Source organism: Myotis lucifugus, unplaced genomic scaffold (assembly GCF_000147115.1).
Source record: "Myotis lucifugus unplaced genomic scaffold, Myoluc2.0 scaffold_12, whole genome shotgun sequence".
Taxonomy (NCBI): Eukaryota; Metazoa; Chordata; class Mammalia; order Chiroptera; family Vespertilionidae; genus Myotis; species Myotis lucifugus.
In genome coordinates, this window is record NW_005871060.1 from 7828196 (window position 1) to 7853788 (window position 25593).

At 44.7% G+C, this 25593-nt stretch overlaps 1 protein-coding gene across 8 annotated transcripts in view; it reads left to right on the forward strand.

Moving 5' to 3' along the window:
• Positions 1-573: 573 nt before the first annotated feature.
• The window catches only part of AFF1 (AF4/FMR2 family member 1), a 195769-nt gene continuing 170749 nt past the window's right edge, over positions 574-25593 (forward strand). For 7 of the 8 annotated variants that reach the window (XM_014452055.2, XM_023750407.1, XM_023750410.1 and 4 more), the window contains exons 1-2: positions 574-712; positions 16910-16983. In XM_014452055.2, the coding sequence (XP_014307541.1) occupies positions 16946-16983 (38 nt within the window). In that variant the 5' untranslated portion in view covers positions 574-712; positions 16910-16945. Of the gene's footprint in view, positions 713-16909; positions 16984-25593 lie in introns of those variants that run through there. The other variant, XM_023750408.1, reaches the window with a different exon arrangement.

Below are 25593 nucleotides of genomic sequence, written 5' to 3' on the forward strand. Positions count from 1 at the left end.
ATGAGATAGCCTGTGTATGAAAAGCCCTTTAGAAGCTGTAAAACGCTCCCCAGATGTTAGTTATTATCTCCTCCGAAGGGCACAGATTCTGTTTCAATTGTATAGCAGATTGCAAAAAGGCTCCTTGACACTTTTAGTCAGAACTTGACCCTGAGCTTAATCTCGCTGTAAAGCAGAAGGGTTCCTGTGCCCCATCCCCGCCCGGGGCAGGGTCACCCACGCTGCGGGTGCTGTCCCTGCAGCACTCCATCCGGAGCCACTGCCCCCCCTCCATCCTCCCACGGGTCTCCCCGGGAGGGCGGTGGTGCTCCTCGCCATTTGGTTGGCGCCAGCTAGAGGGCGTGGGCCGGGCGGAGCGGGCAGCGCGGCTCCAGGGGAGAGGGGAGGAGCGGGGCGTGGCCTCCGAGGAGGGCGTGGCCTCGCCTCCCGGGCGCTCCCGGGCCACCGGCGCGCGGAGTTTGCGAACCCGGAGCGCTGGGGCGCGCGACTCCTGCGCACTCGGCCGTCGCCTGTGCATCGCGAGCACAGCTGCACCCTGGTCCCCGCGGCTCGGGAGTCGCGTCCCGTGCCAGACGCCGCTGACCCCAGGGAGGACGAGCTGCTTGCTCTGCGCTCTGCGCACCCACGCCCCTTCCCCACCGCAACAGGTCAGGGGAGGGCGGAGGCGGCGAGGGCGCACGACCCGGACACTGAAGAACGAAAGGTCTGGAAGGTGAGCGGAGCACTGCGCGCCCCCGGGTTGGGTGTGAGTCTGGCCCCGAACCGCCGCCGCCGACTTCTGGGAAGCCCAGGCTCTCCCCCGCCTTGCCGCCGGCTTCCCAGCACGCTGACTCAAGTCGCTGGCCTTCCCACTTTTCCGGTGGGAACCTCGGGAGACGCGGAGCTTGCACCGCCCTTACTTGCAAGTGAGCGGCAGGTACCGTCTAGAAAAAGCCGGGAGGGGGCCACAGGAAGAGACCCATCCTCCTCCCCCACTCCCACCGCCCCCCATCGGGCATCTGCCGGAGTGCTCCGCGTCTCACGGAAAGATGTTCGGTCGTTTGAACCTGGTCCCCGGGTTGCGTAATAGAAGAGTCCCAGAAGTTTCTCGGGGCGTAAAGCGGGGCTTTTCTCTCCCCCATCCGAGGCCCCCCCTCTTCCCGGCATTGTCACCCCTCCCCCTGGCGCCTAGGAGAGATGAGCGGTTCCAGTCTCAGCTGATGGAGGCCGAGGGGGAGGCGCGCGTCGGTGGTCCGCAGCCCGCGGCGAGGGAGGGGAGAAGTTGGGGGCGTCTCCGCGACTCGCCCCCGGACGAGGGAGGCGGCGCCTGCAGAGCGTGGGGCTGATGAATTTCTCCGGATCTTCTCCTGCGTGCGATCCCCTGGGACTGTCGCCTGCGACGTCGGGAGCGCTAGGGTGGGCGCCTTAAAAGGGAGAGGAATTGGAGGGTGGTCTGAATCGTACTTTCCCTTATCGTCATGTCAGTCAAAGAAGCTGCGAGGGGCCTTGCAGGGTCTTGGTGCTTTCCTAGTCGGTGGGTCTTCTAGGAGTTTCCACACCCCATATTGTTATGCAAATTGTCCCTGGAAGATCCTGGGCTTGGAGGTGGAGGTGTGTCCTGGGGGAGGGGCAGGGGCGGAGGGGGCGGTCGGGAGGGCCTTGCGGACCCCATGTTTTGTTTTGCGTTTTGAGGGTGGGATGGGGTGATTTTAACCCTGTTGGCGCCCGTTGGAGGTGGGAGACGGAGGATAGGGTATACCATCCAGGAACCAGACGGATTTTCAACCTTAAATAAGCGAAACCGTAAATGAAGGCGAAGACCTTAGTCTGTGTTCCCCGGGACAGCTGCAAAGTGAGAGGGACTCAGTAATTGAGGCATAGAACCGTCCGGCGAGGGAGGTGCCGGAGGGGTGTGGGGATTTTGCTGGTGCCAGGTGATTTCAGAGCAAGGGCCTGCAGAGCTGGTAGAAGGTAGGCGGCGGTGGATTGCTCTCCCAGACCCCTGTGGTTTCAGACTCCGAGTGGGGAGAGAAAGCACGAAAAAGAAAGAGACCTTTGGACCCGAGAGCCTAACTAGAACTGCTAAGCGGCTTAAGACTACCCAGGCATGGCCCTGTTTCAATGTTTACTTCCTCTGTCTAATGCATTTCCTTAGCTTGCCTTTCGTCTGCAGTGGAAAGGATTCCTTGAGTGGATATTCTGGGAATAAATTCACAGGAGAGTTGAAAATTCTGGATGGTTTGCCTGCTTTAATTTAAAGGTGTCTCTTGCCAGTGTCGGAGAGTATTATATTTGAAGATAAATATGCGGAAAAGGAATGGAGAGAAAACTAGGGGATAAATGGCCCAAGAAAATGAAGGGAGACTAGGAGAGAAAGCAAGAAAGTAGATAGCTAGTACTTAAAACTTTTTGAATTCAACTAATTTAGGAGAGTGGGAATCAAGGAAAGGATTTGGGACAGATTCGGTCACTTTAAGACAAAAAGGTGTTGAAGAGCGGAATCCAAGGCTTTGACAAAAGTGAGTTTAGATATTGGGGATCCCCACCCCGCTGGAAGAAAGTGAACGGTTACGTATCAGAGTTAATGTGTCTTCGTCACTTACTGTAGCAATTGAATTTCTGTAGCGTCCTTGGCGTTTGTCTTGCCTTAATTCTTCAATTCTGTACAAATACAATGTCAAAGAATCATAATGTGTTTAACTTAGAATTCAAAAACCATCCAGAGACAGAGGATTTATGGCAAGAGGAAAGCCCAGCAGATTTTAAGCACTGCTTTCTTTCTCCTGCCAGCTGCACAATATGTATTTTTTTTTTGCCACCAGAAGTCACTGTTTCACTGGCGTCACAAGACAGTAGTAGTAGACTCCATCAAACTGGCTGCTTCTCCAGTTTCCTATCTGGCTTAACTGAATTTTGTAACAAGTTGGTTGAACTAAAAGTTACTTTTTTTTTTTTTAATTGAGCTCTACAAAGCAATGTATATTGCCTTGAGAGTTGAAAAGACTGGTAAAAATTCTTTTTAATGTTTTACAAAGTGAAAGAAGTTTCATCCTCAACTCTGTAATTTGTGCTCTTTCATAAAGAAATTGGCATAATTCTTTATGAAGTTAGTTGACTGTTCCAATTTTTTTTTTTTAAGAATTTTTGTGAGTTTATTTGAGCCAAACTGTCGACATATGCCGGGAAGCAGAACCTCAGATAAGACTGTTCCAAATCTTGAGATGGATTTATGCTTTCACTGTTTAAAAGGTAAAGCTAATTTACATGTAAATATTTTGGATCATACACAGGGAGCAATATACCCTGCAGATGTCCCATAAGGTATAGCAACATAACAGGGCTATTCATCTGACTGTTAAAGCCCCTACACTGAAAATTGGCCTTCAACTTGAATCTATTTGCTATCTTATCTTAGATATGTCTGTTAAAGCTAAAAGCCCAAAGTTCCCTTTTCAAGACTCTAGACCGTTAACTAATTTTTCAGGAGATTGAGAAAGTATGTTGGAGACAGTATAAATTAAGGAACTCCATTTACCAGAAATATACAAAGCTTTGTAAATAATTGTAAATTGTATTTCCCTCATTAAATTATAAATTCAACAATGGTTTCTATTCCCAAATGATATCATTGGCAGTGGGTTTTTTTTGTTTGTTTTTTTTAGCAGTCTTTCTATTGTGTACAGTTGTAGCTTATTTAATAGTTGCTGAATTACTATAATTCTACCACAGGGCAGAAATAAATGTGCACTATGTTGTGCTTTGTAGTAACACATCCTTTATTCCTGACCATTTATATGTGCAGGACACTTTGTTACAGACTTGAAGCCATGAGGCCCCAAGGCCATCAGGGTTGCTAATTGCAGTTGCTGTCTTATCCTTAGGACAGAACTCCTTCACTCGTGTTCTCCTGGGGAAGGACATCAGCTGATTTTCTTAAATTATCTGGCCCATTTTAAACATGACTAAGGATTTCTTGTTAGAGTGACTTTTTCCTCCTAAAAGACTGAGATTATTGTGAAAAGTGGAGCCCAGAGGAATCAGTTAAATCATTAATATAATACCTCATAGTTATTCCTGTTACCTCATAAGTACTGAGCATCTTCTATGTGCCAGACAGTACTCCAAGCAGGTGGAGTGTATATTCACGTAGCACAAAAGCTGTTTACCACTGCTCACAAGACGTATCATTTAAGTCTAATTGTGATTCTGAAGTTGGAGTTCATTTTCCATTGGAAAATCAGGAAATTGAGTTGAAGAAGTGACTTGACTATGACTCAAAGCCTGGTGCCCTTTCTGCTGTGGTACACTGTGCTGGCTGTGTTGATATGTGGTTTCCTGTTTTTCAGGAATTACAGCTTGACTCTAAATAAAATATAAATAGTGTTTCTCCTTGGCTAAGTAATTCTTTCTGATCAATTATGGGAATGAAAAAGGAGGTATTTTCATTTAGCATTCTGGACATATGTTTGTGACTCCAAAGGAAAATATTATGCAGACCTATTAAACAGACATGTGGTGTTTATTTGCACCAGATGAAGATCCTTACCTTCCTAAAAATGAAATGCAAGGGCTTATGAACTGTCGGTCTCCCTTAGTGCTTGAAATTTGTTACTCAAGTTATGGAAAGTCAGTTCACAGTCCAGGATATAGCCATACCATTTCCTTCCATCTTGTAGAGTCAGTGAACATATAGAGAATGTAAGCATCAGAATCTCTTGGAAGCCTTGTTCAAACACAGATGTCTCTGCTCCTCTCCCCCAGGTTTCTGATTCAGTAGTCTGCGGTAATGCCCAGGAATTTGCATTTGTAACATGTTCGCAGGTGGTGGTGATGCTGCCAGGTTTGGAACTACACTTTGAGGACTACTGAAGTGTAGCAGAGAATTTAAAAGTATGGTTTCTGAGCCCGACAGCTTGGGCTTGAATCTTGGATAGGACACTCACTAGCTGTTAGACCTTAGGCAAATTACTTAACTTCTTGTTAACTATGAAGGCTCTGAAACTTTACCCTATTTTCAAGCTAATGCTCTGAAACCTTACCCTATTTTCAAGCTAACAAACCTGCCACAGTCTCATGGACTCCTGGGAATGACTTTATCTATATATACTAGAGACACAGTGCATGAAATTTGTGCACTGGGGGGGGGGGGTGGCATCCCTCAGCCCAGTCTGTGCCCTTTCTTAGTCCGGGAGCCCTCGGGGGATATTCTAAGCCAGCAGTTGGACATCCTTAGCGCTGCCGTGGAGGCGGGGGAGGTTCCTGCCACTGCCACTGTGCTCACCAGCCATGAGCCCGGCTTCTGGCTGAGTGGCACTCCCCCTGTGGGATCGCACTGACCACCAGGATGGTCAGTGCACATCATAATGACCTGGTCGTTTTGCTGTTTGATTGATTTGCATATTAGCCTTTTATTATCCTATCTAATAAAAGAGAAACATGGTAATTATCCTATGACCGCTACCCTTCCCATTGGCTAATCAGGGCTGCTGGGGTCCAACCCCAGCGGGTCCAGGGGTCCCCAAAGGTGTGGACAGAGTCGGCGAAGAAGGAATGACATGGAGACAGCCTTCAGTTGGTCAGCATAGCGAGGTTCCCTTGCCAGGTTCTGTAGCCAGGTTCTGTCCAGGATCTTTTGCCATGTTCTCTCGCTAGGTTCTCTCTCTAGGTTCTGTTCCTAGGTTCTGTCTCTAGGTTCTTCAGCCAGGTTCTCTCGCTAGGTTCTCTCTCTAGGTTCTGTCTCTAGGTTCTTCAGCCAGGTTCTCTCGCTAGGTTCTGTTTCTAGGTTCTGTGTCCTGTTGTCTTGTTACATCTGTATTTATACCAGTTGATTTTAATCCTATCAATTTCTATTCCAAAGGTTAGGACGTTTCTTATCTCCATTCCATTTATGTAGCTTAAGTGTGATTGTTCTTAGTTAAAGTGATTAACCGCCTGGCACTTAGTTAAGGGGTTTTATTCCCTCCCTAACTTCAGGGAAAAATCCCTACCTGGGGAAACAACCTTTCTCGGAGAGGTGACCTTGGTTAAAACACATAGCGCCAAGAAGGGGAGTAAACATATACGCCAGTTCCTTGAAACATATGTGGTACAGATGTTTCTTCCCTTCAGTGACTGTGTCAAGCAGCAAGGATGGACCGGCTTCCGGCACAGGGTGATATGCAAATTAACTGCCAGCCAAGATGGCGGTTAACCACCAACAAAGATGGCGGCTAATTTGCATATGTAGGCACAATGCTGGGAGGCGAAAGGGAAAGGACGGAAGAAGCCCCCTGCCATTGATGGTGATCGGAAACCCAGGGGGGAGCTAAGAGCTGGGGGCAGGGCAAAGGCGGCCCTGGCCTTTGCCCTGCCCTCCAGCTGTGATCAGAGAACCAGGCGCCTTTGCCACCCCAGCCAGTGATAGTGGGAAGCAGGGGTGGAGCCAGCAATGGGAGCTGGGCAGGGACGGAGCCGGCAGTCCGGGGAGCTAGGGATCCCTTGCCCAGGCCTAAAGCCTTGGCCAAAGACGTTAGGCCTGGGCAGGGGTGGAGCCTGCAATCGTGGGGAGCTGGGGCTCCCCTACACAGACCTAACGCCTTGGCCAGAGGCGTTAGGCATTGGCAGGGGCGGAGTCAGCAATTGTGAGCAGCTGGGGGTCCCCTGCCCAGGCCTAACGCCTTGGCCAGAGGCATTAGGTCTAGGCAGGGGCAGAGCGGGAGATCGCGGGGAGCTGGGGGTATCCTGCCCAGGACTAATGCCTCCACCAGAGGCCTTAGGTCTTGGCAGGGGCGGTGCCAGAGATCGTGGGTAGCAGGGGCAGAGCCGGGAATGGTGGGAGCTGGGGGTCCCCTGCCCAGGCCTGACACCTCTGCCGGAGGCCTCAGGCCTGGGCAAAGGGCTGATCCAGTGATCGGCGATGGGAGGGTGATGAGGGTCAACTCCTCTGGCCGAGGCATCAGGCCTGGGCGGGAGGCAGAGCCAGCAATCGAGGGGGCTGAGGGTCCCCTGCCCAGGCCTGACGCCTGGGCCAGAGGCATCAGGCCTGGGCGGGGGGCAGAACCAGTGATCGGGGGGAAATGAGGGTCCCCTGCCCAGGCCTGTGATTGGAGGGTGATGAGGGTCAACGCCTGAGGGCTCCCAGTATGTGAGAAGGGGCAGGCTGGGCTGAGGGACACCCCCCCCCCCGCCCCCGCACCCAGTGCACGAATTTCGTGCACCGGGCCCCTAGTATAGGATAAGAGCCTAATATGCAAAGTGTCCCCTGGGGAGTTCGATCACTCACTATTACGTGCGCTGACCACCAGGGTGGGGCATGGAATGAAGGAAGGCCCCGGTGGCAGCCAGCAGCCACTAGGGACCCTACCCATGCACGAATTTCATGCACTGGGCCTCTAGTTACTAATAATAGCTGTAGCCAGAGTATCAACATTTCCTTACTCTGGTTCCCTAAGCCCCAGTTCCCAAAGGGAGATGTGGAGAGAGCCAGGTGACACCTGCAAAGACAGTGAGTTGCATTACAGGAGAGGAATCCTGAGTTTAGGGAATCCTAATCTTTTATAATGGGCAGTAAGCATGTATGCCCATTACTGAAAGGGACACGTTATCTTGAAGATACTGGACAGTCAGCATGCTGCCCTTTGCTAGAGGAAGACACCGTCTCTGTTTTCCGAGTCTATTCTCTATACAAGCATCCTTAAAGGTTGTATGGAACAATGGCATTTGGTGCTTCTGCCTGTACAGTGTGCAGAAATGCCATAGGTCCAAGGAGGATTGGCTCTCATTATAAAATGGGGTTAACAATGTAGTAGTAAGTCTCTTATTGGGTAGTTGGGTAGATTAAAGGCACTAAGATTGGCAAGTACTTGGAACAGAGCTTAAGTGCTACATAAATATTTCTTACTAGAGGCCCCGGTGTACGAAATTCGTGCACTGGCAGGGTCCCTAGCGGCTGCCGGCTGCTGGCCGGGTACTCCCTCCCTTCCCACGGCCAGCCTGCCCCCTGGTTGAACTCCCAGAAGAACTCCCAGTTGATGGGACAGTTTGCATACTATGCTTTTATTATATAGGACTAGGGGCCCAATGCACGAATTCATACGTCTTGAAAGGAACTGTGGGGCACGAGGCTGCGGTGGGCACAGGGGTGGGTCTGGCCCATCCTCTGTGCCCCTGCCCAGCCCCTCCCACTGCGGCCCCCCATTCCCTGTCTGCCGGCAGCCCCGCTCCTGCCGCCGCTGCTCCCATGTGCTGATGGGGCCAGCAGCCGCTGTGGGTGCGAGCTCCGGTGCCCGCAGCAGGTGCAAGCAGGGCCAGTGCCAGCAGCAGGTGCAAGCTCTGGGCAGGACCATGGCGTGCAGGAGCAAAGAATTTTCGGTAACCACCAGAGGCTCGCCCCAATGACAGCGACCAGTGCCCCACCTTGGTCTGGTGCCCCCACTCACCTGCTCCACCACCCCACCACGGCTAACATGCATGCCCCTGGTGGTCAGCGCACATCATAGCGACCGGTTCGGTGGTTTGGTTCCGCCATTCGTTCTATTTGCATATTAGCCTTTTATTATATAGGATTGTTACTCCTGAAGGACAAAAAAAATGTGTTTTTAAATGATGTGTTGCCTTATCAGTTGAAATAATTGATTTACTGAGTATCCCTAACTTTGAGTTTGTTCCAAGAAACTTGTTTAGTGGGTCTAACTTCTAAAATGGGGATCATGCATCATAAGATATTTTACCAGCCCACGGGGAATGAAACAGCAACATTTAACTTCTAATATTCATGTGCTCTCCCATGTTTCTCTACCTCCTTATGGTTACACAGAATTGTGTGACTAATTCTGTCCAGTAGACTGTCTGTGGGAGTAACGTGTATTCCTGGGCTGAGGAATCTAAGACCCTCCAACTGTCTCTTGTTACAGTAAACCCTGAAGCTACATTTTGAGATAATGGAGCTTCCAACAGCTTGGGTTTCTCCAAGTGGAGAGAAGCTCCTACCCTTCTCTCTACTCCAGCACACCAACATGCAATAGTCATAAAGAACGAGCATGAAGTAATTCTTTGTTCTGACAAGCCACTGTGATTTGGGGGTTATTTTGCCCCTAAAACATAACCTAGACTATTCTCACTATACTTCAGTGTCTATGATACCTGCCTGCTGTGAGAAAGTTGACAGCCAATTATTTTAAAATATAGACTCTGGATGTATATATATGTAAAGTTAGACATGAGGTTTGCATTCCGCTGAGGCAATATAAGCAATTAATATCTGCCTATTTATTTAGTGTCTGTTAATTTCAGAGAGTGTTAAGTACTGTAGGAAGACGTGTGGTCAACACTGATATTTAGGAAAATGCCCACTCCCATTTGTTGTTGCTAAGGGAACCTTAATTGTGTGGGGGACTACATTGTACTCAGCCTCAGGTGACAGATCATGTGTGTTCTCAGTGAGGACACAATTTGTGTTCTGATTTTCTGTCTCCCCTGCAGCCAGCTTGAGGCCATGTGCCCTAGTTCTTTTTTTGAAAGCCAAAGTTTGGGGGAAAGATATTCCTTTTTTTTTTTTTTTTTTTTTTGACAAAAGGACGCAGAGCCACCACATCCTCTCATTTTCTTCTTGCCTGAAATGTAGATAAGATGTTGGGTTAGGGCAGCAACCTTTTTGTGCCATGAGGTGACAGGCGTAAAGAGCATGCTGAAAATGGCAGAGCAGGAGACAGAACTGCTGATGGCCTCATTGGACAGCTATACCTATACCAGCAGTAGCTCCCATCTTCTAGACTCATTATAGGAGAAATATAAAGGTCTATTAATTAAGCAACTGTTATTTGCAGTGAGATACATTCCTAACCTGCATAGAGTCTAATGGAATAGAGGGGGTTGGTTAGAGGGTGTGGTTGAGGGCACAGCTGTGCAATGTTAGCTGTTATAATCAGGGAAGGCCTCTTTGAGAACGTATCATTGAGCTGAGACCCGAATGATGAGAGGGAGTTAACAGGATGTGGGGTGTGTACTTGGGTTTGGGGTAGTGCCAGAGCCCCCTTGAACAAATATTTGAAGTGGAGAAGAGATAGTTGGGGAAATTGTGTTCCATGATGGATTTCTAAGCTTGTGGGCTCCATATGGCATTGGAGCTAAAGGACCTGGAGGCGATCTGTCAGTTTGGAGCCCCTGGGAGATTATGATCTCCTTGGGGTAGAATTCTGGAGAATTCAGATGAAAACATGTGTGACCTATGACTCACCACTGACACATTGTCCATTAGGAAGAGACTGTTGTTCCTGGGGGGGTATGTGTGGGGCCTCCAGACTGAATTCCTTTCCTCAGAGTCTCCTATGGAAACTGGGTCAGAGTCATGGGGCTTGGAGACCTGCATAGCTGTTTGTCCAGTTGAAGAGCCTCTCTAATGTATGAATTCTCCATAGCATGTGGTTTGGTTGGCAGAAAAGTAACCAGAGCAACTACTACCATTTATCGGGTGCTTACCATGAGCTGAGCATGATGATAAAAGTACTGCAAACATTTAATCCTGTAGCAACCCCATGAATCCCCGTATTACTGATGAGGAAGCTGAGACCTTAGAGAAGAACAGTATTTCCTTGAGGTCATATAGCTAGCGGGTTGCAAAGCAGGCCTTTTAACTAGCCTGTCATAAAAACAAAAACAAAAACAAAAAGCTCCTGAGAGGAGGTTCCCTGGAATGTGCTAGGTTTTAGAAGCACTTAATGACCTAGAACAGAATATTTCAAATATCCTGAGCCATATTTTGTATTCCTTCCCTTTTTTCTTTCCTTTTTTAAACATATGATTATATTGATTTGAGAGAGAGAGAGAGAGAGAGAAAGGGAGAGGGAGAGAAAGAGTGAGAGATATCGATGTAAGAGAGAAACATTGATCCCGCACACACCAACCAGGAATCGAACCCTCAACCCGGGCATGTGCCCTGACCCAGAATTGAACTGGCAACTGACCAAGGCCCTTTTTTTAAAAAAAAAATACATATTTTTATTGATTTCAGAGAGGAAGGGAGAGAGAGATAGAATCATTAGTGATGAGAGAAAATCATCGATCGGCTGCTTCCTGCACACCCCTCACTGGGGATCGAGCCCACAACCCAAGCATGTGCTCTGACCAGAATTGAACCCGGGACCATTCAGTCCGCAGGCTGATGCTCTATCCACTTGAGCCAAACCAGCTAGGGCAGCCCTTTTTTCTTTCCTTGTAATTATATGTGTGTATGGTATGAGAATGTCTATAACACTAAATTTTTTTTTTTTACTTGACCTGTTTTACCTGCTATTTTGGAGAGAAGAGCAGTTTGAGATATATAGCATTTTTATTTCTGAATAAATTTGTTTTGCAAGAGACTTGAAGGACCATAGAAGGGTCACTTAAATGTACCTGGTGAGGTACATTTCTAAATGAGACATAATAGTCTGTGTCACATACATAAAATTGAATGCAGACAGTGCTGACTGAAATAAAAAGAGCTGCTATGTATGGAATATCTAGACGTGTCAGCATGCTAGGCATTTTAGCTAGATTATATAATTCACTCGTCTCAGTACCTGAAAAATAGGCCGTTTTCTATTTTACAGAGGGGAGCACTGAGACTGATAGGGCTTAGTTTGCCCAAAGTGATCACCTGTCTCACTTGAGCCTAGTTTCTTTCTGCTACACAGTACTGCCCCGTTTTAAAATAGAGCCATGTTGCCCTGGCCAGTGTGGCTCAGTTGGTTGAGTGTCATCCCATGCACCTAGAGGTTGCTGGTTTGATTCCCCGTTGGGGCACATGCCCAGGTTGCTGGCTTAAGCCCCAGTAGAGAGATTGGGGGCGGGGGAGGGGGGGTGGGCAGGAGGCAGCCAGTTGATGTTTCTCTCCATCTCCCTTCCTCTCTCTCTAAAATCAATAAAAACATATTTTTTAAAAATAACAAATAATAAAATAAGAGCCATGTTGGTATCTTCCCTGTTCTTTTTAGTGGGAGTATTTTAAAACACCCCCCATTTATTATTCCATTTTTCTTTATAATTTAGTGAAAATAATATAAAAATGTATCTTTTGATTTCAATATTTATAGACCAGTACATTTCCCCTCCAACCCCCATGTTTAGAGAAAAAAAATGTTTACAAAGGTAGTAAGTGATTCATTGCATAATAATAAAAGGTGATGAAGGTGCCCTTTTTCAGAAAGCTACTACTAGCAGTTTGGTATATGTGCACGCACACTTGTGTGGGAGTGTGTGTTACCGTAAACATAAACATGAAGCATTTTCTTTTTAAGCTCACATCGTGTTTTTGTTTTCACATTATGCATTTTGTTCAGCATCTTATTTGGATAAACTTATTCTTTTGATGTTACATTGCATGTTGTGCTGTGATCTAATGGATTTAGCCATTTCTGTGTTGGTATGTATTAGGTTACCAGTTTTCTTCTTATTTAAACAATATTTTATTGGCACATACCTTGTAGATATCTGAGTCCTATATAATAAAGAGGTAATATGCGAATTAACCCTCACACCCTCACAAGATGGCTGCCTACGACCAGGCCGCAGGGGGGTTAGTGAGGGACGACCAAACAACTGAACAGCAGGCTGCGTGGGGCGACCAGGCAGGTGGGGGGGGGGGCAGTTGGGGGCAACCAGGCCAGCAAGGGGGGGGCAGTTGGGGGTGACCAGGCCAGCGGGGGGGGGGGGGGGGGTTTGGGGGAACCCGGCCCGCAGGGGGAGCAGTTACGGGCGATCAGGCCAGCATGCAGAGACAGTGAGGGGCGATCAGGCCCGCAGGCAGGTGAGCAAGCAATTAGGAGTGGTCCAGGATTGTGAGAGGAATGTCTGACTGCCAGGATCGGGCCTAAACCGGCACTTGGACATTCCCTGAGGAATCCTGGATTGGAGAGGGTGCAGGCTGGGCTGAGGGGACCCCCCTCCCCCCATGCCTGAATTTCGTGCACCAGGCCTCTAGTATATATATAATCCTCACCAAAGGATATATGTTCATTGGTGAGAGTAAGAGAGAAGGAGGGGGAGGGGCGGGGGGAAGGGAGGGAGAAAGCATTAATGAGAAAGAAACATTGATTGGCTACCTCCTGCATGCGCCCCAACCGGGAGTGGAACTGGCATCCTAGGTATGTGCCCTGACTGGGAATTGAACTCACAGCCTTTCGGTTCACGGGATGACACTCCAACTAACTGAGCCACCCAGCCAGGATGTGACTATATTTTTAAGAAAGTTTTTTGAAGAATTGCTAAAGGGAAGCATATACTAATTTCCTTTCTTAGCCGTGGTTTAGGATAATACCTTCCTGACCACAGCAGGCCTCGATGCTAACCCCACCTGATGGCTGGCTTGCATGGCTACTCCATGCAACTGTGCAGTCAGGCATCAGCACCTGAACAGGCTTTCAGCTGACTTGGGTCTGACTGTGAGTCGTAAATGAGATAGTGGATAATCTGCTGATTCCGCCTCCTCGCCTCTGCCTCTGTGGAAAGGACTGTGCCTTCCAGCAAAGCTGTGCCCAGGGGCCAGATCTCTCAGAAAATACGTCTCCACCCACCTCCCAACAAGTCAGTAATGGCACCCACGGGTTGGGCTGAATTCTTCAGTCAGTCTTAGGTTAGTCAGTCTAGAACAGCCGTGGGCAAACTACGGCCCGTGGGCGTTTGAAATGAATAAAACTAATAAAAAAAAAAAAAAAAAGGACCGTACCCTTTTATGTAATGATGTTACTTTGAATTTATATTAGTTCACACAAACACTCCATCCATGCTTTTGTTCCGGCCCTCCAGTCCAGTTTAAGAATCCATTGTGGCCCTTGAGTCAAAAAGTTTGCCCACCCCTGGTCTAGAACCATTTTTTAAAAATACACTGTTTTGGAGAACTTTCAGGTTCACAGCAAATTTGAGCCAAAGGCACAGAGATTTCCCATAGCTCTCCCTGCCCCACACATGCACAGCTTCCCCATAATCAGCATCTTCCACTAGAGCAGTGGTTCTCAACCTTGGCTGCACATTAGAATCACCTGGGAATCTTTTTAAAATACTGATTGCTGGGCCTCATCCTCCGGAAATTCTGTTTCTTTGTTATGGGGCGAGGCCACAACATTAGTAACAAAGAAACAGAATTTCCGGAGGATGAAGCCCAGAAATCAGGATTTTAAAAAGATTCCCAGGTGATTCTTTTTTTTTTTTTAGTATATTTTATTGATTTTTTTACAGAGAGGAAGGGAGAGGGATAGAAAGTTAGAAACATCGATGAGAGAGAAACACCGATCAGCTGCCTCCCTGCACACCTCCCACCTGCAACCAAGGTACATGCCCTTGACTGGAATCGAACCTGGGACCTTTAGTCCGCAGGCCGACGCTCTATCCACTGAGCCAAACCAGTTAGGGCCCCAGGTGATTCTAACTGATGAGCCTACATGGACACATCATTATCACCAGTTCTAGGACCATATTTCACTATAGATCACAGTTTGCTCTTCACTTTGCTCAAATGTTACATTCTCTGACCACGCTATGTAAAATTGCAACACCTTACCTCATTTCCTCTCCGGCACTCTATACTTTCTCTTCATTTCCCTCTGTAGCACCTTTTAATATTTAACATCCAAATACTATGTTTGTTTGTTTGTTTTTGACCTCCTATAGCTTGTAAACTCAGATGATGGCAAGAGTCTGTTCCCTTCCCTCTCATTCTCAGTTCCTGGCTTTGAGTAGATGTGCAGGAATACTTGTTGGCTCAGTGAGTAAATGATCAGACAGAGGACCCAGGGCCACTCCTTCAGTTTGGCAGCCATCAACATCCCAAACTGCCCTTTCAGTCTCTGCCAGCGGGCTTAGGAGTGAATGCTGTTGGGCTGCAAGCAGGTGGGGCATCTTCAAGGGGAGGGTCATGTGGGGGACTACCATCACAGACTCTTCAAAAGGATTCACATTGTTAGCAAGGATAGTGCCAAAACTGATGCCTATTTTATTGATCACTTACTGCAGTGGTTCTCAACCTTCTGGCCCTTTAAATACAGTTCCTCATGTTGTGACCCAACCATAAAATTATTTTCGTTGTAGCCCCTGACTGGTTTGGCTCGGTGGATAGAGCATCAGCCTGCGGACTGAAAGGTCCCGGGTTCGATTCCGGTCAAGGGCATGTACCTTGGTTGCGGGCACATCCCCAGTGGGGAGTGTGCAGGAGGCAGCTGATCGATGTTTCTAACTCTCTATCCCTCTCCCTTCCTCTCTGTAAAAAATCAATAAAATATATTAAAAAAATTTATTTTCGTTGCTACTTCATAACTGTAATGTTGCTACTGTTATGAATCATAATGTAAATATCTGATATGCAGGATGGTCTTAGGCGACCCCTGTGAAAGGGTCGTTCGACCGCCAAAGGGGTCGTGACCCACAGGTTGAGAACCGATGACTTACTGTGTGCCAGCCCTGCATGCCAAGAGAAAGTGAGAGAGCAGCAAGGGGTGGGGAGGGGAGAAAGGGTTAGAGGGGAAAGAGAAAATGATGGGGGCAAGGGGAGGGAGGAGGAAAGGCAGGATAGAAATAGAGAGATGGGGAGAAAGAGAAATTAAAGTGTGTTGAGAGGAGGAAAGAGAGAGACTAAGGCGCGATGGAGTGGTGGTGTCAAGATTTGGGTTGGAGAATTTGGGAAACTTGCCTAGGGCCACTCTAGCTGGTTGGAGGAGAGACCGACTCCAAAACACGTTTGACCCTGAAAAACTTAGATCGCTACCAGAGTGCGTTTAATTAGAATATTTGCAGCATCTGTTTCATTGTTTTGCGGGAGGAGAGAGGAATGACACATGATATCTACTCATATGGAAACATTGTGGTCTTCAAGACAGCAATTTTCATGTCATGGAGAGCGAGATGAAAGGCCTTATCGGAGTCAGAGTGGAGCTGAAGTGCTATAGACAGTGTTTCAACTTCAGCCCACAGTGTAGCAGCTAGCCTGTTAAACAAGCAGGCAGCTAACATGGTTACAGGTTTCATGCAGAGTTTCCATTCGTATCAAAAAGTTTGTTAAATCTGTACTAGATAATGTAGTAACATACCCTTTGCCTTAAGGATGTTTGAAAAAATAAAAACTATTTAAAGCGAGTTAGGAGATGTGCAGCACATTTACAAACACAAGAAAGGGAAAAGGAAACAGCTGTAGATAGTGTTAACCATAGAGAGAGGTTGTTTCTAGAGATCCAGAAGATAGTAGGAAGGCCATTTGGGATCACACACACTTATATATTCTCTCTCTCTCTCTGTCTCTCTCTCTCTCTCTCTTTCACTCACACCCCTCCCACCCACAAACAATATCCATTACTTTATGAGAGATTGCTCAAGAATTGCCTTGGGGATTAATTAAGTACCTTTTCTGAGTGGAAGTAAAATCTTAAGATTGGGTTTTACTGGGGGGCCCACTTTCTTATTTTATTAAGTGTTGAATTCTTACATAAAGATCAATGTTGACTGCCTTTCTCTTGCCTACTCCTTTGCCTTTCCTCCTGATTCTAGTGAAGATGATGACACAACCTGTTACCTCAGGAAACTTAAAACTGAGTTATAGTTTTCGTATCTGTAAAATGGGGCATTAGTATGTACCTTGCAAGTTTATTGTAATGTTTACATGAAATGTCATTTTTAAAAAGCATTTAACATGATGCTTAGCACATCGTAGACACTGAGGAAATGTTATTTCCTTTCTTCCTTCTCATGATAAACTTGCGTACATTTTTTTTCTTGTTGAAATGGCTTTGAGTAGCAGCCTCAAAATTAAAAGTGCATTTTTCCTTTGACATATGCTAGCCGATTTATTCATGCAATTGGGAGCTGGTAAAGAACCATTCTCTAATCCAAATGAGAACTTTGAATTCTGTCTCCAGGAAGATTTCTTACAGGTCAGATGTGCCTATGAGTTTACTTATGGACTGATATTCACAAGCTCTTTCTCTTTCAGATGAATAGACTTGTCACTTCCCACTGATTGGCAGCAATGGCATTCACTGAAAGAGTCCGCAGCGGCAGCAACAGGTAACCCTGAAATCTGTGATTCAAAGATAAGATGATATTTAATTTTATAATCTATTTTTGAAAGAATAAATTGGCACCTTTTCACTTCTTGCAATTTATGAAAATGTGTGAAAATTTAGTTTTCTCTACACAAAGTCAAACCTGCTATACTTTCTTTAAATCTAGTACTTTCTGAGTCTCAACTCATCTCTTTAACATGTGGATGTTTAACATTAGATCAGCATCCTAATTCAGTGTTCAAGACACTGGTCCATATTGCACGGATTTGGTAAAATGTGCACATACTCGGCATGTGCTGGAACAGACATCATGATGAAATTCACCTTATCATGAGAGCCTTGAAGGAGGACATTCTATCATTGTTACATTTTCTGACTTTTACATTTCTTCTTCCAACTCTGCACATACAGTTAACTGCCTTCTTGCATATGCTACATGGCCAGTGTTGGTTGAGGGTTGCATGTTCACTTTCTGAAGGAGTTACTAAGAATAACTCATTCGAGCCCTGGCCCGTGTTGAGTGGTTAGAGTATAGGCCAGTGCAGTGAAGTGTCTCCGGTTCAATTCCCCATTAAGGGCATGTATTTCAGGATTGAACCCAGACTGGTCAACCAATCCATCTGTCTTCTCATATCCATGTCTCTCACATTCTCCCTCTGCCTCTCTTCTTCCTCCCCTCCCTCTCTCCCTTTCTTCCCCATGCCCCCATTCCCTCTTTCTCTCTCCTCTACTCTCTCTGAAATCAACTGGATATCCTCAGGTAAGTATTAAAAAAAAAGAACAACTCTGCCCTGCCAGCGTGGCTCAGTGGTTGGTTGAGCATCGACCTATGAACCAGAAGGTCATGGTTTGATTCCCATGCCTGGGTTGTGGGCTCGATCCCTAGTAGGGGGCGTGCAGGAGGCAGCCGATCAATGATTCTCTCTCACTGTTGATGTTTCTATCTCTCTCTCCCTCTCCCTTCCTTTCTGAAATCAATAAATATATATTTTAAAAAAAGAATAACTCATTTGATAGCCAGGAAAAATTCTTAATATCACTGATCAGTGTTTTTTATATTCTAGTAAATATTCAAAAAGATGTTAAAGTATGAGATATGTAAACTCAAACTTAATTCATATTTATTGAGTAATAGATGATGGTGCCTGTCCATCCTGGATCCTTTCCTGCTTCCTCCCCCTTTCTGTTCATTTAAACAACTCTCTGTCCAGGTGGTTCTGGCACTGTTGTTAAGCCGGGCACCCTCTCCTCCCCCACAGAGAAGGCTGGAGACCAGGCTGCAGCACTCCGCGCTGCAGAGAGCCTGGGGGGAGACTGCTGTCCTCTGTCTTTAGGCTTGTTCCTAATGTTCGGTTACACATAAGTTTTACATTCTTATGTAGTTAATGCCTTGTTCTTTATGCACTCTGGTTTTGATTGCGCTTAGGTCTTTCTTACTCCAAAACTATGAAAATAATGTCGTGTGTTCTCTGCAGCGCTTGAATGGTTTCATTTTTTGCACTTAAATCAGAATTTGTAAGCTGGTGGTCTATGGGCTAGATCTGGCCAACAGATGGGCTTTGTGCAGCCCCTCACAGTTTTCTAAAAACGTGTAGCTGCCCATGTTTTTTACATAACAATCTAGACTTCTATCTTCTCTTGAAAAACGTCAGGTTTAACAACATTGTCATGCATTGTCATAAAGAAACAGACTTGAAGAGCCACTGCTCTTGTAAACAGGGCCTGAGCGTGCTAATTCAGTACTTCCCACGTGGTATGTCATCAATACTTCCCAGGTGTGCTAAGATGTGACTCCTCTCAGCCTGCAGGTCAACCAGAACTCCCACCTGATTTCCTCCTGCAGACATCTGCTGTGTTGGCTTGCCCCAGCGAGATTTGGTATTAATTAAAAAAAAAAAAAGTTGGGAAAGCACAGATGTTTTCTAGTTCCCTGTAATTCCCACACAGTTGGTTTCACACATTTAGTTAGCTGCTTAGTCCTCTTAAATTGCCTTTGACTTTATAGTGTTTTGATCTATTCGTAATAAATTTTAGTGTAAAGTATGTGTTGTAAATTTCCATATTAATAAGAAAATGAAAAAGTCCAGGGGATGTTAAGGAGGCTTTTTTTTTTGTAAAAGCAAAAGTCTAACCGGTTGTTTTAACATAATTTATTAAATCATCTATCTTCTGTCCACTGATTTAAGTGCTATGTCTAAATCCCATCACATTCTGGAGTCTATTATACTATTGTTCCCATTGATTGTTTCGTCTGGCACCGGTGCCATCCTATTTTGTTGTGTTTTTATAGATCCTAATATTCAGGCAGATTCTTTGTCATCTTTGTTTCATTTTTAGGATTTTTCATAGCTATTCTATTCACAACTGATTACATTTTTAAGTGTGCTCTGAAGTCCTTTATTATTTTCGAGGAAAATTATTGTTGGCATTTTGATTAGGGTCCCTTTGAATTCATCAATTAGGGAGTGTTGAATTCTATAGACTATTAAAACTGGGCCTTCCTACAAAAGAACCTATATATCAGATTAGTGAAAAATTATAGGGGATGGAGACATTTTAAATTTCAATTGTAAGATTTTTGTGGAGATCTGATTTTTTTCAGAAATTTCTAGTAGTTGACATTGCATCCAGTATAATTTCTGGTGTCAGTAGCAAGATTAAAAAGGTATTTTGCTGCCCTAGCCGGCTTGGCTAGGTGGATAGGGCGTCAGCCTGCGGACTGGGGGGTCGCGGGATTGATTCCGGTCGGGGGCATGTGCCTGGGTTGCGGGCTCGATCCCCAGTGGGGGACGTGCAGGAGGCAGCCGATAGATGATTCTCTCTCATCATTGATGTTTCTGTCTCTCTCTCCCTCTCCCTTCCTCTCTGAAATCAAAAATATATTTAAAAAAAGGTATTTTGCTTCCTATTGTTGCTAATTAAAGAGGACGGTGACTGCCCTTTATAGTAACATTCTAGCAGTTACAGAATTGTTTTTTATTATTATTATTTGTTACATTTATCTTTCTAGTTCCTCCTCTCCTTGAAGTGCTGCTTTTAATTTTAATACCCAGTACATGTGATAAGCGAGGGGGAATCCTAAACGGAGCTCTGTTTTTAATATATACAACAGCTCATGTGTTTGAATGCTGCGTCATGGCAGGCTTTAATCTTTTAGTAGTCCAGAAGAAAACATCAGATTTATGTGGCACTGGTCCAGGACAAGCACATTTTAAAGGAAACAGATGTGTATTGAGTGTGCAGCTCTGATCACTCAAACTACATAGAAGTCGGAGTGTGAACCCTTGCTATGCTCAGGGCTATCAGAAGTCATACGTGTGGACAGACCATGAATGTAATGTGTAATGACAATATTTGTTTTAGTTCTTATAAATAATTAAGGCTTCTGCTGTGATTTCCAGATTTATCAGCATCAGACCATTGAACCTGAGCTCACTTATATTTCTCCCTACCTTCTTTCCTTCCCCCCTTTTTTTGTTCTTTCTAAAAATTGTTTTGGGAGTTTAACAAACTGAAAAAGACAGACATTATTATACAGTTAATGCGTTTGCACAAAGTGAACATGCTTGTGGAACCAACCGGTCAAGGGACACTCCGGAAGCCCGGCCTGTCCCCTGTCAGCTGTTGCCTCCCTCATTGTACTGCTCTGACTTGTAATACCAGGGATTTGTTTTGCTTGTTTTAGAACAGCCGTGGGCAAACTACGGCCCGCAGGCCGGATCCGGCCCGTTTGAAATGAATAAAACTAAAAAAAAAAAAAAAAAAGACCGTACCCTTTTATGTAATGCTGTTTACTTTGAATTTATATTAGTTCACACAAACACTCCATCCATGCTTTTGTTCCGGCCCTCCGGTCCAGTTTAAGAACCCATTGTGGCCCTCGAGTCAAAAAGTTTGCCCACCCCTGTTTTAGAATCTTATTTAAATACTAAATAAGGCCCGATGCATGAAATTCGTGCAAGGGGCTCAGCCCCCACCCGCCACAGCGGCTGGGGGCCTCTGCCGCCTCTGTGGCTTCTGCCTTGGCCCCCGCCACCGCGGCTTTGTCCAGAAGGTCGTACATCCAGAAGGACATCTGGTCTAATTAGCATATTACGCTTTTATTATTGTAGATACTCCTATAGCAGTGATGGCGAACCTTTTAAGCTCGGCATGTCAACATTTTGAAAAACCCTAACTTAATTCTGGTGCTGTGTCACATATAGAAATATTATTCATAATTTTTTTTTGATATTTGCAACCATAAGTAAAAAAAAGATTTATATTTTTGATATTTATTTTATATATTTAAATGCCATTTAACAAAGAAAAATCAACCAAAAATATGTATAAAATGAACAAAAACAAAAACAATGTACATTTAGAAAAAAATAATAATAAAAACAATGATAATCAAATGTTACGAAAACTAGAAATTAGTGACTTTTTTGGTGCTGAAGTTTGTCTGCTAATTCTTCGATTGCAGGTTCGTACTTGGTGCACTTCAAGGCCAAGCAAGCGCCACTAACTTCATCTGTTAGCCGGTTTCTTTTGTTCGTTTTAATATTATTTAATGCTGAGAACAAAGTCTCACAAATATATGTTGAAAAAATTGTTAGCAAAGCCATCGCTAGATTTTTTATGTCACTAAAAGTGTCAGGTACTCTGTTCCAGGCACTCAAAATTTCTTGCTCGTAGTTGCAGTCTTCATTATTCAAACGATTTTGTTCCAGATTTTCAAGTTTCGACCTTAAGTTGACAAACACATGAGACCAAATGCTACCTTGAAAATCTGCAAGTTGCATCTCTAAATTGTCAATTTGCACCCATTGGAAATCCTTTAATTCCAAAGTACTGTAAACAACTACATCCGGATACTTAATTATTTTAATTGTCTGTTCTTGGCTTCTAAATTGGTCAAATCTTTTGCTGAACTGTTCAAATAACGAGTTTACTATATTCTGGTACATAAGTATGGACTCCATTACTGCCGGAAGCCTGTCCATCCTTGCTGCTTGACACAGTCGCTGCAGGGAAGAAACATCTGCACAGCATATGTTTCAAGGGACCTGGCATATATGGCATACTGTTCTTAATATGTTTGCTCCCCTTCTTAGCGCTATGTGTTTTAACCAGGGTCACCTCTCTGAGGAAGGTTGTTTCTCCAGGTGGGAATTTTTCCCTGAAGTTAGGGATTAACAGGACTAAGGAAGGGAATAAATCAGTAAAACCCCTTAACTAAGTGCCAGGCGGGTAGTTAATCACCTTAACTACAAACAATCACGCTTAAGCTACATAATCTTTACTTAGGATAATCTCCTTCAGTTACTTCCTTGTAGCTTAACAGAACAGTAGAGTAGTAACCTTGGAATGGAGATAACAAAAGCCCTAACCTTTGGAATAGAATGGATAGGATTAAAATCAAATGGTATAAATACAGATGTAACAGGAGACTAGAGAGAGAACCTGGCGGGAGAACCTGACTAAAGAACCCGGAAAGAGAACCTGGCTATGCTGATCAACTGAATGCTGTCCCCGTGTCATTCCTTCACTCTTCGCCGACTCCATCCATACCTTTGGGAACCCCTGGACCCAACACATTACACTCGTTGTAGTGGCCTTCTCAAAATACTTTTTTATCCGAGGAAAATACTTATAAGTTTTAGTTTCAATATCTCGCTTGAAAATTTTAAGTTTACTTTCAAAAGATTTGATGTATCCAAACGTAACATCAATACTTTTGCCAAAACCTTGTAATTTTAAGTTCAGTTCATTCATATGAACAGAGAGATCTGTAAAAAACATCAAATTGCTGACCCACTTATGATCATTGATCTGAGGATAGTTTGCCAGATCCTTATTCTCAATAAATACCGTAATTTCTTCAAAGCAGTCCACAAATTGCTCAAGTACTTTACCTCTACTCAGCCATCTCACATTATTGAACATCAGTAGTCCACTGTAGGTTGAATCAACTTCCTATAAAAGTGCAGAAAATTCTCGCTTGTGAAGGGGTCGAGAAGCTATAAAATTCACAACTTTTGTTACAACTGACATTAAATCATTCAATTCTGAGAATCCCGATTTGGCACACAACACCTCCTGATGGATAATGCAATGAAAAGGTACAAGTGGATGTCTAATAGCTTCCATAAACAATTTCAGGAATCCCACATTTTTTCCCACCATATTTGGTGCCCCATCTGTCTTGACTGACACAATTTTAGAGATATCAATGTTTAGGTCACTGAATGTTTTTATAACAACCTTAAACCACATCAGGGAGCCAGCCAGTCCGATGCAAAAGCATAAGAGTCTTTATTCGAGCTAGCTCGGCTCCCCCACCTTGCCGACGCAGCGACAGAAGCAGAGAGAGATAACTCTGTGTGGAGACCGGTTATATAGGGGAGTTGGAGGAAAGGGAGGAGAAAGGACTGTGCTCTGCCCGATTGGCCCAGGCACAAGTCTGTGTCTTGTTCCTGGGTGCGGCTAGCAGAGGCTTAGACTTCCGGGAAGAAGCTCCTTGCCAAGCGCGTGGCCAAGGTAAGATGGAGCACTTACCCTGGGGCAAGGTGGAGGGCGTAGCCCTTACCCTGGGGCAAGGTGGAGGGCCTAGCCCTTACCCTGGGGCAAGGTGGAGGGCCTAGCCCTCGCCCTTTCATTTAGGTCACTGAATGTTTTTATAACAACCTTACATATTTCGTTTCCTGATGTACTTATTGGCACTGATTCTAACTTTATCAACTCTTCTCTCATTGTGAGACCATCAGAATATCTAGCAATAATGGCCAACCGAGCATTTGATGTGACATCAGTAGTTTCATCAAGAGAAATCGAAAAATATTTACAACTATTTAAGTCTTTTTTAAATTGATGTACGTTTTTGTTAAGATCTATTATTCTGTCTTTGATAGTATTTCTACTGAGTGGTAACTCAGAAATTCTTTTAATAATATCATCTTTATTTTTCATATCGTGAAATAGAGCTGGTGCACATCTTAGAAATGTTTCCTTAATAAATTCTCCGTCACTGAGGGCTTTTCCATGCTGAGCTATGGAGTGAGCAATACAGTAACTTGCTGCTGTTAAATTTGTAGAGCATCTTACAAATTTAATGATTGAATTGGATTGACTTTTATAGAGGTGTAGCTGCCTAGAAATGTATTCCTTCCTTTCATCGATACTTTTTTTCAAGAGCTGACAATGATTAGTTTCAAAATGTCTCTTTACATTCCACGTTCTGCTTACTACCGTTTCATTACACAGTATGCACAATGATCTGTTGTTTCTGTCGAGAATCCCGTACATATTGGTCCATATGTCTTGAAAGGGTCGGCTACTGCTACTTCCACTTCCTTTATCATTCAATCTTGCTTTTTAATTTTTTTGATTCTCCATCACATGGCTGCAAAAATAAATAAATATAAATCACGGCGTCATTTATAAAAGGTTGATAGGTTTCTTACCTGTTAACTTTTTGCAGTGTTGTTGCACTGACTCCTGGTGCAAAACAATTCAAAGATAGTATGTATAACCAACAAATATATGGTGCTGTAATCAGTTATCTGACAAATGTCTCGTCGAGCACTGTTGTACTGTATATCTTTTTCTCCTAACCCTCCCACTCCTGTCTCCTAATGAACATGGCATCAAGTGCGTCCGTTTGCCAAATGCACCCGAACGCACGGGAAGCTTACCCGAGGCACATGTTGACAATAATGAGGCCGTTTCCAGAATTGGGCATTTTGTCACTCGAGTAAAAATAAAATGTCACAAGTAAAGATTAATCTCTTTATAGTGCAATTCTTAACCTTTTTATATTAATGTCAATATTGGAACAATATATCTTGGATGTTTACACTATGTATCTTTGCTACACAACACCAATGTACATGTTTACATCCGGTTTTAGAATTGCATTATTGATCATGAGTAACGTGAGTAATAATATTACTCAAGTGATGCCCAACACTGGGCCGTTGCGAGAGACAAATATTTGAATTATGTAATTTTTTGTCTCTGTCGATGCGTGTCACCCAAAATGAGTTTGAGTGTCACCTCTGAGATGTGTGTCATAGGTTCGCCATCACTGTCCTATAGTATACTCTTTCAAGTTTCTATTCAGTTTTTTTTGTTTGTTTGTTTTTTAATATATATATTTTATTGATTTTTTACAGAGAGGAAGGGAGAGAGATAAAGAGCTAGAAACATTGATGAGAGAGAAACATTGATCAGCTGCCTCCGGCACATCTCCTACTGGGGATGTGCCCGCAACCCAGGTGCATGCCCTTGACCGGAATCGAACCTGGGACCTTTCAGTCTGCAGGCCGACGCTCTATCCACTGAGCCAAACCGGTTTCGGCTCTATTCAGTTTTGATGTTTGTTTTTTCCCTATTTCATAAATGTAAATATTTTTAACATTTAAAAATTTTTATAATAATGTATTCTGCATTAACAAACTATATTAGTTATCCTATATAATAAAGAGGTAATATGCAAATTAACCCTCACACCCTCACAGGATGGCTGCCTACAACCAGGCCGGCAGGGGGGTTAGTAAGGGACGACCAAATGACTGAACAAGCAGGCTGCATGGGGTGACCAGGCCAGCAGGGGGGTTAGTGAGGGATG